At 44.3% G+C, this 18,664-nt stretch overlaps 1 protein-coding gene across 3 annotated transcripts in view; it reads right to left on the bottom strand.

Moving 5' to 3' along the window:
• Window positions 1–1,741: 1,741 nt before the first annotated feature.
• The window catches only part of Klhl8 (kelch-like family member 8), a 57,625-nt gene continuing 40,702 nt past the window's right edge, over window positions 1,742–18,664 (bottom strand). For all 3 annotated transcript variants that reach the window (XM_005401340.2, XM_013502771.1, XM_005401341.2), the window contains 4 exons: window positions 9,156–9,324; window positions 8,815–8,974; window positions 5,405–5,606; window positions 1,742–4,502 (listed from right to left, as the gene is read on the bottom strand). In XM_005401340.2, coding sequence (XP_005401397.1) covers window positions 4,379–4,502; window positions 5,405–5,606; window positions 8,815–8,974; window positions 9,156–9,324 — 655 coding nt within the window. In that variant the 3' untranslated portion in view covers window positions 1,742–4,378. The remainder of the gene's footprint in view (window positions 4,503–5,404; window positions 5,607–8,814; window positions 8,975–9,155; window positions 9,325–18,664) is intronic.

The following is an 18,664-nucleotide window of genomic DNA, read 5'->3' as shown; positions in this document are numbered from 1 at the left end:
TTTCAGTGAGAACACACAGCCTGCTGCCGCATGCCGTAGGTCACCACCACCATACTGGTCCCTGCGGACTGAACCCCAACCTGCCCTGCTCTGGGTATCAGGAACTTTGTCCCAGCGACGAGACTCCTAATATAAGGGTGAAGCTTAGTACAGCATGGACTTAAAATGGGTTCTGTCCCCGGCACCAGAAAAAAAACAAAACTACTCCACTCCCGCAAAGGGATTCTGGTAACAAACTGGTAATAACATTAGGTACAAGTCCAAGAGACTCTGCAGCAGAATCTAACGGGGTCTGTAAGAAACTGCGCCGAGGTCCTCGTCTGACCACGTCCAGCTGAGAAGGGCATCTACATGCAGAGAGCTGGACCTGGTGTGCGGGTGTTTCCTGTCCCCGCGCTCTGCGGTCCTGGGGAGGTTCAGGGACAAAGCGAGCTTCAAAACCAACAAAACCGAGGCCTTACATTCGAACACGGTGACTCTTCCAAGAGGCTTCTATACACTTCATTCACTCATGTGCTCAGGGTGATTTTTTTATTTTAATTATTTTAAAATTTCTTTTTCAGGGTGATTTTTTAAAAACTTTCTTGTAATTGGTTTTTTTTTTTGGTCCTTTTGAGACAAGGTCTTGCTATGCAGTTCAGGCTGGCCTTGAGCTCACTTTGTAGCCCAGGCTGGTCTTGAACTCGCAACGATCCTCCTGCCTCAGCCTCCTGAGTGCTGGGATTACAGGCGTGCGCCACCACGCCTGGCTCTTTCTTGTAATTGTTTACTCTCAAGAACATTTCGCCATGGAGGAAACCTTCATTCTTTGAGAGTAGATTTCATTCACGAAGTACTTTCAGCCTCGCCTGATGAAGCAAGCACACAGACCCATAACCAAGCTGAGCCCCTGATCAAAATTAATGTACGACTCCGATGAGGCAAATTCTTGGGAGCGATTAACAATGGTTACTCTCAAAGATGAGCTTTTAGAGGCTTCCAGCAACGGTAATACTGCTTTAAGAGAAAAACCACAGCCTCAAAAGATGACTTGGAAGGACAACACCCAATGTGAGCACGGAGTCATTTCCCGACAGTACAAATTGAACGTTAATGACGCAGCCGCTCAAGGGTATGAAACTGCTTGCATCTGCTGCCCTTGACCTGTCATTTCTGTAAGGTAACACAAAACTTTATTTTCAGCTAAACATAAATTGTTTTTGTCTTTTTTGAGACAGAGTCAGCTGAATTCACTAAGTAGCCCAGGCTGGCCTCAAATTGACACCATCCCCCACCCTCAAGGCTCCCCAGTGCTGGGATTACAGGTGTGCGCCCCCACACCCAGCATAAACATCCTTTACATGGAAGAAATGTTACAAGCGAACTACTAAATCAAATTTGTATTTGAGGGACAGAGAATATTACATAGTTTTGATAGGCTTCCATACCAGCAATCAAGTAATGAGATCTTACAGACAGTTCCTGCTAGGTATGCACACGTATACCCTGAGATACAGTTGTATGATTGTGATAGACGGATCCCAATTATTTGAAATTAGTATTTGGTAGTATTCATAATTCTGATGTGCTGGAGTATTATGAGACTGGTTTATGTATTGGTTTAAGAAAATATTATGGAGAAATTTCACCATCACTTCTGATCTCATGTAAAGGGGACAAAGACACAGCCAAGGTTAACCCAACGGTAGCTTTTAAAAGTCTGGTTTGAGAAACCATAGGAACGTTCTTCTCTAATACAACATGATTTAGATTCCAATGTATTTTCTCTTAGAGAAAAAAACCAACAAGGAAAATTCTCCAGTGTACCATTTTAAAAAGTGCTTTATACAGTATCAACAATCTCTTGGGCAGGCATTTGGGGGCATTATACACAGTTCATTTGGGACTGCCGTAGCAGTTCCTGGAGCACAAAGTTTATTCAAACACTTTAAATATCACCAATTAGTTACACAGGAGTATAGTGAAATTATTTTAAAGTGGCAGTGCAACACAGTACAGCAGTAGCTTTAATGACTAAATCAGAGAGTTACACGAAGAATCTAGAAATATCTCTTGAAGAAAATAAGACACAAGGCCCGGTTCCGTGGCCCAGAGGCTGAGGCAGAAGGATCACCTGAGCTCAGGAGTTTGAGGATTGCCTGGGCAACAGGGCAAGACCCAGCTCAAAAGGAAAAAGAAAGAGAGGATATGAATGTGTACAGTTCCCGTTTATTCTGCATTTCTTATTTCAGCTGTACCTCGCGTCACGTTCCTGGTAGGTGCTGCTAACCTCGGAGGTCAAAGCCACAGCGCGCTATCACGAACCACTTCTCTGACCACCTCTCAGCGGCATCTCCTCTCAGCCCCAGTCTCACTTCCCGTCTCCAAGGTGTTCCTGTCCAACAGAGGCAACACGCCAACTCTGCTATTTCTCTCTTCCTACCGCCGTGCGCACATAATGCGGAAGACAGCCGCGCGTTCCCTCCGTTTCGCTTTACTTCCGCACGTCTCGTATTTTGTGGGGGGCGCGGGTAGAGACGGAGGATGTTAGGTGACTGACTACTGCGCCATACGCCAGAGAGAGAAATGTCCCACACCCACCTATACGCACAGTAGGCAGACGCGTGTGAGGGCGAAAAACATCCTAAGCGATCGTAGCAAACAATCAGACCCTGACCCCTGAAAATAAACATGACGCATACTAGTAACCACGGCCAGACACGCACTACAGCACGTGAACTTCATCAGACGTGCAAACAGCGGAAGCCGTGTTTCACAGCTTACGCTCCGCACTCGCCAGCTGTGCCTGGTCCAGACAGCGCTTCTGGGGGTAACTTAAACATGGCCGCACTTAGGCCAGCGAGCCCCGGGACAGAAGCAGGAATGACTCAGGAACTTGCCCACAGGCCAAGAGTAGGGAAAAACAGCATGAGAACTTTGGAATTTGCTTCCGGAACTGCATTTGCCAGCGTGAGCCCTCCGGAATGTCTTCCTCTCTTTTCAGTGGGTATGCCCGGCAGCTGGCTTTTGGCATGTGGCGTTCTGCCCTCTCGCACTGACAAGTCCAGGCCCCATTCAATCAGCCGGTGACCTCTGGCTGGGCCGGGTCGGGGAGCCTCCAACGGGCCAGCTTCCTCGTGCCCCAGGTAACCCTGTGCAGCAGTGAGCCCGGCCGGTTCTAGGGTGCGGACGAGGCCCTGCGGGAGGATGCAAACTGCATAGCAAACAGAAAGTAGGGTACTTTTATGTTTAATAAATATTTATAGAAGTATATACAAATAATGAATAGTCATCTTCTAATGCTAGTTAAAACAATGAAAGGCTGTAATATCAGTTGGTTTATCAATACCGTGGGGTTCAAATTAACTTATAGAAATATTTTCAATTAAACTGCAATAAATACACTGGAGAGTATTAAACATGAGGAACAAAAAGAGCGGTTTCCATCTCCCTCTGGCTTTACCGACACACGTTTCATTACTGATGGACGTGAACTAACCAGTCAGCAGTCAAGAAAGAGTTTTGGTACAAATGCATTCATTTCCAAGTAACAAATCCAGCTATGTACAGTTAGAAAAACCAGGATGGTGGCAAATAACAAAATAGGAAGGTGATGAATCCTGGATTCAAGATCAAACAGGTCAAAGAAGAAGGCTCAAGGCAGCCTCCGAGCTCCCTCCGCAGAGCAGCGTATAATTGGCGCCTTCTCGGGGGCTCCCATCCGGGCACTGGATGACAGCAGCACCAAGCCTTCTCTAGTATTTCCTCAGGCTCACTTTTTGCATGAGATAGGAAAAAAAACCCAAAACCAATCTGTAGATTTGTTCAGACATAATCAGCACGGCCAAGTTTTTTGGTGCCCTAGCAATGCAAACTGAAGTCAAGGCCTGTGTCAGCTTCCAAGAACGCAGCCAACGGGCATTCAGACAAAAAGTTTTTCTACTGCTGAAAGTACCCAAGAAAGTGAAAATCATCACCTACAATAAAAGCAAGACGTAACGTCAGCAGCACCGAGTAGAACTGACTTTGAAGAGGAGCGGGTCTCCCGTGTCTGGACGTGCACACACAGGCTCTAACCTCTGCTCCGGAAAAGGAAAACAACAGATTTCATTTGGATTCAGCCAAACAGAGACTTGCAGGTTCTGGCACTATCTGAACGCCTTCTCCAGAGCAGGCCTCGTTCCAAGTTCAAGTGTCTTCCTCCCCACACCGTCGTTCTCCTAACAGCGGGACTCAAAACTCCAGCTGTCATTCAAAAAGTGGCACTCAGTCACAATACTACAGTTACATTTACATAAGTCTCTGGTTGTCATTAAAATTCAAAGGGGGTCGTATCAAAATCCTGGCTGGCTTTGCTGCCCCTTGGCAGGGACCGGGTCGGTGACGGCCGGCGTGCCAGTCACATACAGTCCACCACGTTGCTGGACCCGTGGCCTACGTCCCGAATCTGGCTTGTGAGACAGGCGCACACAGCGACGCCCGCACCAGCTCTGCAGTGAGACACAGAGCCCACGAGCTCCCACCTGGAGAGACAGAGGACAAAGGGTGTTTGCTTAAAAACAAGTATCGTTCACTCAAAGTGTGTGCGTGTGTGTGTGTATATATGTTTATTTATTTATTTTCTATACATTTTTTTGGTACTGGGACTCGAACTCAGGACCTTGTGCTTACCAGGCAGGCGCTTGTGCCTCTGAGCTATACCCCCGGCCCCGAGTATCGTTTACTCAAAGTAAATACCAGCTACAGACAGAGTCCCCAGGATGGGACTGCTTTCGAAAGGTAGCAAGCTTCCACAGGGAGATAACGTACAGTGTTCCTAAGTCTGCACTAACACTACAGCTGCAGTACAGCATCCCTTGTTAGCTGAGGTTCTGCTTTCCATAGTCTCGGTCACCTGTGGTGGGCCCCAGCCCCAAAATACTAAATGGGAAATCTCAGAAATAAACAATTCCTAAGTTGTAAACGGTATGCTGATCTGAGCGGGGTAGTGAGGCTCAAGGATCCTCCTCTGCCCTGCCTGACTGTCCAGCAGACACACGCTGGGGACGACGCTTCCCCTTGAATCCCTGGTGACCACCTCACTCCCACGCTGGCTGTGGCATGACTGCACTGGTGTGTTCACGCAACCCTTACGTAACGATGGCCCCCAAGTGCAAAGACGGGGTGCTGGCAACTTCACTGCAGTGGATGGTGCTGCTGTAATTGTTCCATTTATTACTAGTTATGTGATCTCATCTCTTTCTGTGCCTAGTTCATGAGGTAAGCGACCTTGCGGTAGCTCCGAAGCCAGGGGCTAGCTGTGGATTCAGGCCCGCGGTGGAGGTGGTCTGAACACCCCCGCGGATGAGGAGGCGGCTGCTCTTCCCTGCTTCTGGAGTAACGGTCCCGGAGCGCACACTGAGGCAAAGCAGCGGTGCGCAATCACCTGTTCAGCACCGGATCGAAGGCTTCCACCGTGTTTAAGTACGTGTTGCCGTTGTGACCGCCGACCGCGAAGATTTTGCCCATGACCGAGGCGATCCCCACCCCGCCCCTGGGCGTGGTGAGCGAGGCCACATAATCCCACTTATTGCTTCGAGGGTCGTACCGCTCCACCGAGCTCAGAGGGGAGTTGTCGTCAAAGCCACCTGCAGAAGGACATTTTAAAGCAGCGTGACGCGGCGTGAAAATGAACCACAGAATCGCCGCTCGGTATCTTGCAAAACCATCATAGAAAATGTAGTCACAAAAAGTTTCATCCCCAAACCGTCCTACCACTGCCACACCTGCTGCTAGAACTTTTCCACATTTAACTTACGATGATTCAGTTGGCAGTTTACCTCCATCCCACGATTAAAAATCTTACGGTGGGAAAAAGTGCGCTCTCTGTACCTAAGCAGATAAAGTAGAAAAAAGGACAAAAGCAGTCGTTCACACAACTGCTCCTCAGCCTCCCAGGAACAAATAAACTCATTTTTTTTCTTCATGTGTTATGTTTTTAAACAGCAAGAAGGCTCAGAAGGTTTTCCAGTTCTTCTAACGCTGTCATTGCCACTGCAACCAGAGATGGTGGGCGCTGACTGAAATTTTACGAAGTTTTGCCAAAATCCCATCTTGTCCCCATAGGCTCTCCTCCGTAGCGCATTCTAACAACGCCTTTCACATACTCCTGAGCACTAAGCGCTGCTCTGGCAGCACCTCCCTTTGCCAGGCTTCCTCTGCGCCGGAGGAACAATGGGTGTCTCCAGTGACGGCCCCCGCCTCCCGCGGAAACAGTGCCACTGTTACGTCAGCGTCTTTAAAGACAGGGCACTGAAAATGCACGCTCTCTACTGGGTCTAATTTTATTTAATCAACTGAACTGAAGTAAAGTTTACCCATTTTATATGTACAATCTGATGAATTTTGACAAACGTATACTGTAGTATTATCATCACCTCAGCCATGTTTTGGTTTTTTAGACAGGGTCCTGCTGTATATACAGCCTAGGCCAGGCTTTGATTTGTTATATAACCCAGACTGGCCTTGAACTCGTGATCCTCCTGCCTCAGCTTCCTGAGTGCTGGTATTACAGGCATGTGCCACCATGCTCAGCTTCCCATACTATGATATAAAACCATTTTTCATTATAATAAAGAATGTAGTTTTAATTATTGCTCATGTTAAAAACAAACAAATTATTGCTCATGTTAAAAATTAAGTTTTCAGTAGCTTTTCAACCCAGTGCTGGGGATTGAACAAGTTAATTTCCCACAGCCCTTTTCACTGATTCCATATTACTTTCCTAGATATAAATTTACATTAATAAAGAATTGGAGAGCCAAGCATAATGGTGCACACCTATAGTCCCAACACTTGGGAGGCTGAGGCAGGAGGACTGCTGAGAATTTGAGGTCAGCCTGGGCTACTTAATATTCAATGGGACTCTGTCTCAAAAAAAAAAATCAAGGCAGAGCTGGGCATACCAAGCAGTGGCTGAGGACATGTACTCCAACACGTACTAGGCCCCATGGCCGCGGGTTTAATCCCTAGCAAGGCAAAAAAAAAAAAAGGACTGAATTGAAGACAGAGGAACAAGGCAGGCGTGGTGCCACAATGCCTGTAATACCACACTTGGGAGGCTGAGGCAGGAGGATCACTATGAGCTCGAGGCCAGCCTGTCTTACAGAGCAAGACCGTGACTCCAAAAAAAAAAAGAAAGAAAAGAAAAGAAAAAAGAGGAAGAAATAAAACATAATGTAATCACACTGTTAGACGTGTGTACCTCAACATTTTTCTTAGTCAAACAAGTTGTCCTGTTTTATATAGGATTCGAATGGCCGAGAAGGTTTGTCCATGTTCAACCTGAGCTGCTCTTTTGTTTTTTTTTTTTGGTACCGGGACTCGAACTCATGACGTCAGGCTTCCCAGGCAAGCACTTATCCCACTGAGCTACATCCCTGGGCCCCTGTTCTTTTTTTATATCTGCCACTAAAAACAATATTGCGACTCATTTGCTGGCTATCCACAAAGTACCAGACACAGTTTAAAATGCTGACATATTTTGTCTCGAATTCTTAAATAATTTTGAAAGGTGAGGCGTGGTGATGCACACCCGTGCCCCCGCTGAGGCAAGAGGACTGCTGGAAGTTTGAGGCCAACACGGCTGGACAGCCGGGTTCAAAGCCAGCCTGCACTGCACAGCAACACCTTGTCTCAGAAAGCTCAGAAAAGAACGTCTCCGAGACAGGCATTCTCATTCCCATCTCGCTACCACAAGGGAGGCGAGCGGACACAAAAGCATGCTCTTCTTTGGGCCTGTGAAAAGCAGAGTCTGGAGCCCTCCTTGGCAAGGCAACATCTCCAGGTCATTTACATGTGTACCAGGGCTGGGGGAGGAGCTGCTCCAAAGTTCCTTCCGATTCCGCATGTCAGTCAGTCAGTCAAAAGGCAGTATGAGAACTGGTGTAGCCTCTACTCATACAAAAGAACTACTAGCTCACTTGAAGTGTTTGCGGCAGTTAGGGTTCACTGCATCCATTTGATTGGCCTGGGAGCTGACGAAGGGACTAGGAAAGCACACTGCTAGACGTGTGCGGGTAGGGCAGGAAGTGTGACGCTGGGTTCTCCATCTGGCCCCTGGCCCTCTCCTCTCTGGTGCTGTTCCCTTGGTCTGCTTCCTCGCTGCCGTGACCTAAGCAGCTTGCTCCACCAGGCCCTGCCACCAAATTCCTGCCTTGGAGCCCACTGACCATGTACTGAATCCCCTCAAACCGTGAGCCAAACTAACCCTCTCCTCCGCTAAGCTGTGGGTGTCAGCTATTTTGTCCCAGCAGTGATAAAGCTAACAGTTTCCAACATAATCTCCTTTGAAATGAACAAGTTTTAGACCTTGGAAGAGCTATTTTAGTAAAGCACATTTAGTTTACCATAACAAATACATAGGTTTCATTTAAATGCAATCTCCTGTTTTAGATGTATTTGCTATTCTTAGAAAAACACAGAGGCTGAAATTTTAAATATGGGATAAAGATTTGAAAAACAACAGCATCAAAGATAACTTCAAGAATTCAAAATATGAGCTGGGCACAGTGTGCACAGCTGTCATCCCAGGGGCCTGACACAGGAGGATCAAAACTGTGAAGCCAGCCTGGGAACCTTAGCAAGAGCCTGTCTTAAAGTTTTTAAAAGGGCTACAGCTGTAGGTCAGCGCTGCCTGGGTTCACCCCCACGTAATGACCAAAAAAAACTGAAAGCGTATCTCAGGGCTGATTCCACTAAAGGTTAAATGTAATATGCTAATGTAACTTCTGGTGGCGTGCTGTTTTACGACACCTGTCAGTGTAGACCCTGGCATATTGAACACCACCCACTCACCAACAACATATAAGCAGCCATGAAGCTCGCTGACTCCATTGCCTGCTCGTCGCTGGCCCATGTCTTTCACTTCTATCCACTTGTCCAGATGTGGGTCGTACCTCTCCACACTAGACAAAGAGGCCACGCCGTCATTGCCACCAACCGCATAAACATGGCTCTGAATGAAGAAAAACAAAACACGTAGCGTGAGAATTTGAATGGCCCCATAGACGGTGCTGATGGGCCACCCGGTCAGCGGAGCGGCAGTGTCTCGGGGAATGATACAGCAGGAAGCAGGACGCACGCACAGTGAGATGAGCAGCGCTTCAGCGCGCACGGCAGGCAGCCCGGTCACTCACCACAAGAGCCACGGAGCCGACGCCGCCGCGGGGAGTGTTCATCGGGGCCACCACACTCCACTGGTTGGATTCGATGTCGTACCGCTCCACGTCATTGAAGCAAGTGTTGTCGTCCAACCCTCCGATGGCATATATTGGGCCTCCCAAGGAGGCCAGGGCAATTCCTCGCCTGCAAAAGCGGTGAAACACATTTTAGCACTGGGATTTAGTTCCAGGAAGCAAGCAGCAGGGAAACCTGTGCAAATGCAAGTCATCCTCCCATTACCCTTCAGAGTACGACCTGTTTGCATGATCTAGACCAACGCGTCTGAGCACACTCTCGAGGGGAACAGAACTCCTTAAAGTTGTGCAGTGCACAGCCTACGCTGGCTACTTTAAACTGAGATCAAATAAGGAAGTAAAAGCCCAACAAAATAGTATGAAGAAGCCCAAGACAATGAGTAAGCTGCAAACTTCGAGGTGCATGGGTTGTCAGGAAAGCGGTCTGCTGTGAGGTCAAGAGCCAATCTTACTTCGGAGTCCGCGCATCTGCAGAGCTCCTTCTGTTACAGGTCTCGTTATACCACCACCACACGGCCATTCATTCGCTTTTACGCTACAAGCTTCCCATCGCCCAGCTTTATTTTTGAAAAGCATTCATTTTTTTTCTTTGAAAAAGAGAGTCAGCCTTTATCTAAACCTAGTTCATTATAACCATGGTCAGAAAAAAAGTTCCCAACTTCTCGTAGAGCACACTGCAGCAACAAAAAGTTGAACTGTGCTAAAACTATCCTCCGACTTGGACACCAAATAGTATACGTCAACCTCAAGTACTCTGCTGCTGCTTCTGAAATACAGCTGCTGTTAATGGGTTAGTAAAGGTAAACATTTAGAACGATGTCTGGCCCACATTTAGCACGAGTATTTCTTATCCAAAATGTCTGAGATTAGGAGCACAGCGTACATGCCTGTAACCCCAGCGCTCTGGGAAGCTGAGGCTAGAGGACTGCAAGTTCCAGCCCAGCAGGGGCAATTTAGTGAGACTGTCTCAAAATAAAATGGCTGGGATGTAGCTCAGTGCCAAGGCCCTGGGTTTGACCTCCAATACTGCCAAAAAAAAAAAAAAAGAAAAAGAAAAAAAGGACAGCATATTAGATTTTGGATGTTTCTGGGCTTTAGAATGTCTGCATAAACTTTATTGGTTCAGCATCCCTAACCCAAACTCTTCCAAAATCTGAAGTTTTTCAGCACTAAAAAATTTCAGGATTTTTGTCTTTTTGAGACAAGGTTTCATTATGCATTTCAGCCTAGCCTTGGACTCACTTTGTAGCACGGGCTGGCCTCAAACTCATGGCAATCCTCCTGCCTCAGCCTCCCAATTATAGGCATGATAGGCACATAATTATATAATTATAGGGATTATAGGCATGCACAAGTTTCAGGTTTTAGAGCATATTCGATTGCAGATTTTGTAGGCTCAGTCTGTCCTGGAAAAAACGGTGAGTTCAAAGACCCCAGCTCTGAGCTCACCGGAATGTCCTAGGAAGGAATTACTAGGGATGACGTCACCACTCTTTCAGTCTCCCTAGCCTCATTCCTCTGGCGTGGAAAGCGATGACTTAGTACCGTGGTTACAAAACCCCTGGGTCTGTACGAACATGTGTGTTCTAGAGCAGAAGGGCATTAAACGGGGCTAAAGTAAGGGTGCCTACTAGTTCTCCCTCTCCCCCGAACCACAAGAGCAGGTACCATCACCGGCTACTTTCTACTCTTCAAAACGCTCCTCAGGCTGGGGCTGGGGCTCGGTGGCAGCATGAAGGCCTGGGCTCAGTCCCCAGTCCCACAGAAACCCAGCCAATCAAACACAGGAACATTCTTGTGGCTTTCATAAGCGCGCACATCTGGTCCCCCTGCCTTCCCAGCTGGGGCGCTCCCGTCCTCTCCCTGTGCCCTCCACCACCCAGCACTCACTTCCAGAGCTCCCGCTGGCTCTGGCTGAAGCCCTCTCGGTACTGTCTATGCTCCTCTCCCTAAGCCCCCTCGTTCCCCCCGCAGAGCTGTAACAGCGCCAATGCACGTTTTCAGGCACGCGCTCACGTTCTGCTTCAGATCTGTCTTGCTTTCACGTGAGGCGAAACCTGCGCTGCTGGCTGAATTTTCAAGCACCCCCTGCATGGCCATCTGCTGGTGCTGCCCCGGAGCTAGGCTACACCAACTGGCCGAAGGGAAGTGACCTGGGGGGCCCAACCTAATTCCCTACATGCGCTTTACGAGCAGGGAGCTTCCGTCAGCTTCTCGTGAGGAACTCAAAGCACAAGTGCTCCAGCATACGGATGCCTCTCTGCAGACACAGGGCGAGTGCGGGCAGGACCTGCCCGTGCCCCCATCCAGCCAACGGCTCACAAAACTGGGACTCAGCGCTGCACCATGAGGACGTGAGTTCCAAGTGAATCACCCAGAAGTGGCTTCGCCCCCGGAACCTCCAGGAAGGGCCTAGCTCAGCCAACGCCTCGTTTCTGGCCTTGCAAGAACGGAAGCAGGAGACCCTGGTAAGCCAGCAGGACTTCTGGGCTGCGAGTTCTACGGGTGTTAGCGCCACTAACTCTGCAGGTGTCTGCTAGACAGCAACCCACAGCTAAGGGTGCCCACCTCCTGGTCCAGGGCCAGCCCCACGCCACCTAGCTGCTGAAGCCAGAAAGTAAGGAGGCGTTTCTGCCTCTCCCTACTCCTCCCAAACTGGCTGTACACCTCTGAACAATCTCTCAAACACCTCCTTTTTCCTCTACGTCAATTTCTACGACGTCAGACCAAAGCCATTACTTCCTGACTAAACAAAGACTTCTGCTCCGCCAGACAGTCTTTGCTATTGTGGTCCTCCAATACGGTCTCCATCTTTTTTTGTTTTGTTTTGTTTTTTCTCCAGTACCAGGAACCGAACTCACGACCTTGCACTTGCCAGGCAGGCGCTTTGCCGCTGAGCTAAATCCCCAGCCCCATGGTCTCCATCTGATATGCACAAGGCCTGATCACAGAAATCCGATCTTCCTGTTAACCTTCTAGTTAAAATATAAACACACATACATGCACACACATCCCCTATAAAGACCCACCAAGAAAAAGGGTGGCTTTTTGGAAGGCTGCCGCCCTTGGCCTATGCTCTGCACTTCATTTCCCAAGACTCCGCCCTGGGGCTCCAGCCACAGGGGACCGGCTTTCAGACACTCTCTGCTCTTCCTCCTCCGGGCGTGGAGGCCACCATGTCTTCCCACCCCCCACCTTGACCTCAACTTTCAACCACCTATTGAGGTTGAATTCTTTAATTCTTGCAGATTGGGAGTTAAGTGAGACTTTATTAAGACCCTCCCCATTTATGAAGCTTTCCCTGAGCTAATATTGCTTTCATATATGTCACATATATGTGCTTTATTTATACTTTACCTTCTTGAATGTCAGCTGCAGAGGGCAGGGACTTTGGCTACTTTATTGCTGGTGGCAGAAAGGGGAATGGTATCTTCATTACTTGGTATGAATTGCAGTGGGCATTTAAATTTTATTGTTAGATAAACAAATTAACACATAAACATGCTTAGTTAAGAATTTCATTAAAAATAGAGCTTGAATAAACATCAGGGTGTATTTCAGTGCAAAAATGAAAAGGGGCAGAAAGAAGGAACCAGGTATTTACATGCAAAAATTATGTTGAAAGGCTTAATAAAAACACAATTTGGTGAGACTTCTGGGAAGATTGAGCCTCTCTGATATTTAGTGTCTAGACACTGGAATATTGCAACATGAGCAAGAGGAGGGAAGTGGTCCCAATTAAAATACCATTAGTATACCTCACAGATCTAGAGAAAACATTCCTAAAATACATCTGCAACCAAAGGGACCAAGAATAGTAAAAGCAATCCTGGGAAAAAAGGAAAGGCAGGAGGAATCCTAATTCCTGACTTGAAATTAAACTACAAAGCGACAGTGATAAAATCAGCATGGTACTGGCAACAAAACAGACCTGAGGCTCAATAGAAAAGACTGGAAGATGCAGACACAACTACAGACACGCTCAGCCACCTTATCTTTGACAAAGGGGCCAACATGTTCACCAGAAAAAAGATAGCCTCTTTAATAAATAGTTCTGGAAAAACTGGCTTTCTTGGACCCATGTTTACAGTAGCACAATTTGTCAAAGCTAAATCTTGGAAATAACCCAAATGCCCATCCACTGAGGAATGGATAAAAAAGATGTGGTATCACAATGGAATATTACTTACCTATAAAAAAGATAAACTCGAGGCTTTTATAGGTAAATGGATACAGAGACTATACTCACAAGTGAAATAAACTGGACACACATGTGTAGACATTGTGTTATCTCCCTGGTGTAAGAACATGGAAGAGTAAGTGGAACCCAAAATGTACAATAGATGTTGGGAAAGGGAAAGAAGCTGCTCAAAAGAGGAAACAGCTGGGATGAGGGAAAGGAGAAAAGGAAAGAAAGAAGGAAAAATATATGTACGGGAGGATGCTGGGATAACTGTACTGCTGATGTCTGGTGGTTTGTTAAAAGGAACAGTTAATACTTTATTTTTTTGACCAATTTTGCATGCTTATATCTGGTAATCTGAATAATTAATGTGAAGACAACAATATACAATGTAAGAACCATTGTTGAATTCCTATCATCTTGTTTTGAAATCCTGTATCATTTTTATTGTTTTAATGTTGTTTTGTTTTTGTCTGTTGTGATTTTGTTATTGTTGTTTTCTCTTTAAAATAGAAAAAATTTCTCAGATAACCATAGAGATAGTGATCATAATGCAAGACATGCTCAGTGACTCTAAAGCAGATACAGATTTTTTTTAAAAATGAGAGTTTAGGAAAATAATGGAAACCATTAATACCCCAAATAGGAAATAAATGGAATCCATTAAAGAGATTCAGATAGATATCCAGATTAAAAATTCCACTGAAAGCACACAGAATGAACCAATGTGAGGACAGAATTTCTGATGGAGAAGACATGATTTCAGCAATCATTAAAGAGAAAGACTTCTTAAAAATAGTAAAAGATCATGAAAAATCAATATAGCAGCTGCTCGGTGATGCAAAGAATAACAATGTAAGACTGACTGGAGTCAATGAAAAACAAAAGACAGACCAAATGACATAAAAGAACATGTTCACAGAAGTCATGGCAAAAAAACTTCCCAAGCAGGGAAAAAGAATATGACATCTGTACAGACAAGTAAGGGATATAGAACTCCAATTAGCCAGGCTCAAAAAAAATCTATACCAAGGCATGTAACAGCCAAGATTCCAGAAACTAAACACAAGAACAGAGTAATAAAAGCTGACAGAGAGAAGAAGCAAATCACCTATAAGGGAAGCCTATCAGAATGACAGCTGACTTCTCAACACAAAAACCTCAAGTTAAGAACAGCTTGGAGTGAAGTGTTTCAAGCCATTAAAAAAAAGAACCTCCAGCTCAGATTGATGTACCCTGCAAAACTATCTTTCAAAACTGATAGAGAAATAAGATACTTCCATGACAAAGAACACCTGAGGAAATTCATGAATGGTAAACCGGCACTCCAAAATGGTCTCAAGGATATTGCAGAAAGAGATAACAAGAACATGAACCCCAACAGAGTGAATTCACTAGGCAAGACAAGTAATTAAACACAGGGGGAAAAAAGGGAGCCAACAACAGGAAAGTAATATGACAAGGAGAAGTGAATACCTATCAGTTATAACTATTAATATTAATGGTCTCAATTCACCAACCAAAAGAAGCAGATTGGCAGAATGGATGAAGAAGCAAGATCCAACAATATGCTGCATACAAGAAACACATTCAATTCAAAAAGAAACTTATACACTGAAAGTCAAAGGATGGAAAACAATACTCCGTAAGACATGAACCTAGAAAAAAGCAGGGGTAGCTATTCTATTTGCAGACAAAGTGGATTTCAAGCCAAAACTAAGAAAGACAAAGGTCACTACATCTTTTAAATGGAACAATCCAAAAGGAAGAGATAACAATCATAAATATACATGCACTAAACACCAGTGTACTTAAGTACATAAAAACAAATATTAACGGATATGAAAAATCAAGTAAGCACTAACACGGTTGTAATGAGGGACCACAGTACTCCACTGTCACAAATGGACAGATTAGACAAAAAAATTCAACAATGGAATATTAGAACTGAACCAAACTTTTCAACAAATGGATTTGGTTGATTGAACACTTAGTAGTGTTTCACCCCACAACATCAGAATACTCATTCTTCTCAGCTGCACATGGGATGGTCTCCAAAATAGATCACTTACTAGCTCAAAGAACATGGTTAAGTAAATGCAAAGGAACTGAAATTATCCCATACATATTATAAGACCATAGTGCAATGAAACTGGAAATCAATGGCAAAAGAAACCACAAGAACTTAATGGAAATTAAACCACAAGAACTCATGGAAATTAAATAACACCCCTCTGAATAATCAATGGGTCATGGAGAAATTAAAGAAAAAAATTAAGACAGTTTCTACAGTTAAATGATAATGCCAACACAACATACTGGAACTCAGGGGGCATAACGAAAGCAGTCCTATGAGAGAAATTTATAGCAGTGAATCCCCACATCAAGAAAACAGAGTAAGCTCAAATAAAAAACCTAATGTTGAACTTCAAGCTTCTAGAAAAAGAAAAGCAAGTCAAGTCCAAAGCTCGTATGAGGAAGGAAACTACAAACATCTCAGCAGAAATTAATGCAATGAGGATTAAGAAAATACAAAGACTCAATGAATCAAAGAGTTAGTTCTTTGAAAGATTAAATAAAATTGACTAAGCCTTAGCCAACCTTATCAAAAGAAGGAAAGAAAAGACTCAAATCCATGCAATTAGGAATGAGAGGGGAGAGATTACAACAGATCCTGCAGAAATCCAGATCATTACCTACTTCAAGAACCTATACTCTAGTAAGATAGAAAACACAGAAGAAATGCATAGATTCCTGGACACATATGAATTACCAAAGGAAGACTCACAAAAACATAAACATTACATAAACACACATCAATCAATGAAATTGAAGACATAATTCAAAACTTACAAAGAAAAGCCCAAACCCTGATGGATTCATTGCTCAATTCTACAAGATATTTAGAGAAGACTCAATGCTGCTACTTCTCAAATTCTCTAATGAAACTGAAAGGGAAGTAATACTCCAAAATTCATTCCTAGAAGCAAGCATTACTCTGATGATAAAACCAGAGAAGGATCCAACCAAAAAAGAGAACTACAGGCCAATTTCCCTAGATGTTACAGATGCAGAAAGCCTCAATAAGATACTGGCAAACAGAATGCAGCAAATCATCAAGAAGATTATACACATCATGACCAAATAGAATTCATGACCAATAGGATGCAGGGATGTTCCACATATCCAAATCAATAATGTAATATACCATATTAACAAAGCCAAGGACAAAAACCGTATGATCACCTCAACAGATGGAGAAAAAGCGTCTTGACAAAGTCCAACACCCATTCATGATAAAAACCCTACAGAAAACTGGAATAGATGGTCTTTATTTCAATCTAACAAAAGGTAGCTATGACAAAGAACAGCAAATATCATACTAAACACAAAAACCGAAAGCTTTTACTCTAAAATCAGGAACAAGACAAGGATGTCCACTGTCACTACTTTTATTCAATATAGTTCTGAAAACATTAGCCAGAGCACTCAGACAAGAGAAAGGAAAGGAATAAGGATAGGAAAAGAAGTTAAGTTACCATTATTTGTGGATGACATGATACTCTACATAGAAAGACTTCTAGATTTAACAATCAAATTCAGCAGCTTAGCTGGATACAAAGTCAACACTCAAATATCAATAGCATTCCTGAACATGAACAGGACAAACTCACTGAGAGAGAAATTAGGGAAACAACACCTTTCATAATAATACCCTAAAAATGAAATACCTAGGAATCAACCTAACAAAGAAAGTAAAAAAGACCTCTCCATTGAAAACTGCAGCACCGAAAAAGGACACTGAAGACGACATCAGAACATGGAAAGATATCCTTTGTTCTTGGGTAGAAAGAACCAATACAGTGAAAATGGCCCTAGTTCTAAAACTGTTATACAGATTTAATGCGGTCCGGATCAAAAGTCCAACACCGTATCTCACAGAATTAGAGAAATTCATTTGGAACCAGAAGAGACCTAGGATAGCAAGAACAATTCTGGGCAACAAAAGCAAGGCAGGGGTGATCACAATCCCTGACTTGACAGTATACTACAAAGCTACTGTGATAAAAACAGCATGGTACTGGCAAATATACAGACCCAAGGATCAATGGAACAGAATAGAAGATACAGAAACAACTCCAAACACGCTCAGCACCTTATCTTTGACAAAGAGGTCAAATGTGTTCACTGGAGGAAAGTCTCTTTAATAAGCGATGGTGAAAAAACTGGCTTTCCACATGCCAAGAATAAAACTAGGTCCATGCCTAATCACCATATATTAAACTAAAATCAAAATGGATCAAAGATCTATATACTGAACAAGAAACATCCTATCTGCTAAAAGAGAGACTAAGTAGAAGACCTTAAAGATACTGGTTTAGGCAAACACTTTATGAACAAAACCCTGACTGCACAAGAAATACCACAGAAAATCAACAGCTGGGATCTCATCTTATTAAAAAGCTTTTACACAGCAAAAGAAATTATCAACAGTTTAGAAAGACAACCCAGAGTAGGAAAAGTGTTAGCCAATTGTTCCTTAAAGGACTAATATCTAGAACATATAAAGAATTAAACAGTATCAGGCCCCTCAAATTTAAAGACCCAATCCAAAAATGGGCATCTGAGATGAATACATACTTCTCAGATAAAGTACAAATACATGATAAATATATGAAAAAATGTTCAACATCTCTGGTCATTTGAGAGATGCAAAGTAAAACAACACTGAGATTCCTTCTCACTCAAGAAACAATGATTATTATCAACAAATCACCTATGGGACATGTTGGTGCATGCCTATAATCCCAGCACTTGGGAGGCTGAAGCAGGACTATCACTATGAGCTTGAAGGCAGCCAGGGTTATATATTTTTTTTTTTTGAACCAGGAATCAAACTCAAGTCCTTAGGCTTGTGAGGCAGACGCTGTGCTGCTGAGCTATATCCCTGGCCCCATAAGTGAGTATAAGGCCAGCCTGAACTACATAGTAAGACCATGTCTCAAAAAAAAAAAAAGAAAAATGAAATTAGCCAATAACAAATGCTGACAGGGCTGTGGGGCAAAAGGACTGGTGCAATCTGGGAAAATTAGTGTGGAGATTCCTCAAAAAACTAGGACTAGAGGTCCCACTGGACTCAGCTGAAAGCACCATACCACAGTGATACATGTGTACCCATGTTCACAGCAACATAGTTTGTAATAATTAAATTTTGAAGACAACCCCAATGCCCATCAACCAATGAATGGATAAAAGCAATGTGTTT

This window comes from Chinchilla lanigera, unplaced genomic scaffold (assembly GCF_000276665.1).
Source record: "Chinchilla lanigera isolate Chin_1 unplaced genomic scaffold, ChiLan1.0 scaffold00073, whole genome shotgun sequence".
NCBI lineage: Eukaryota > Metazoa > Chordata > Mammalia > Rodentia > Chinchillidae > Chinchilla > Chinchilla lanigera.
Note: the sequence above shows the minus strand (reverse complement) of the source record. Positions and strands in the feature narration are given on the sequence as shown.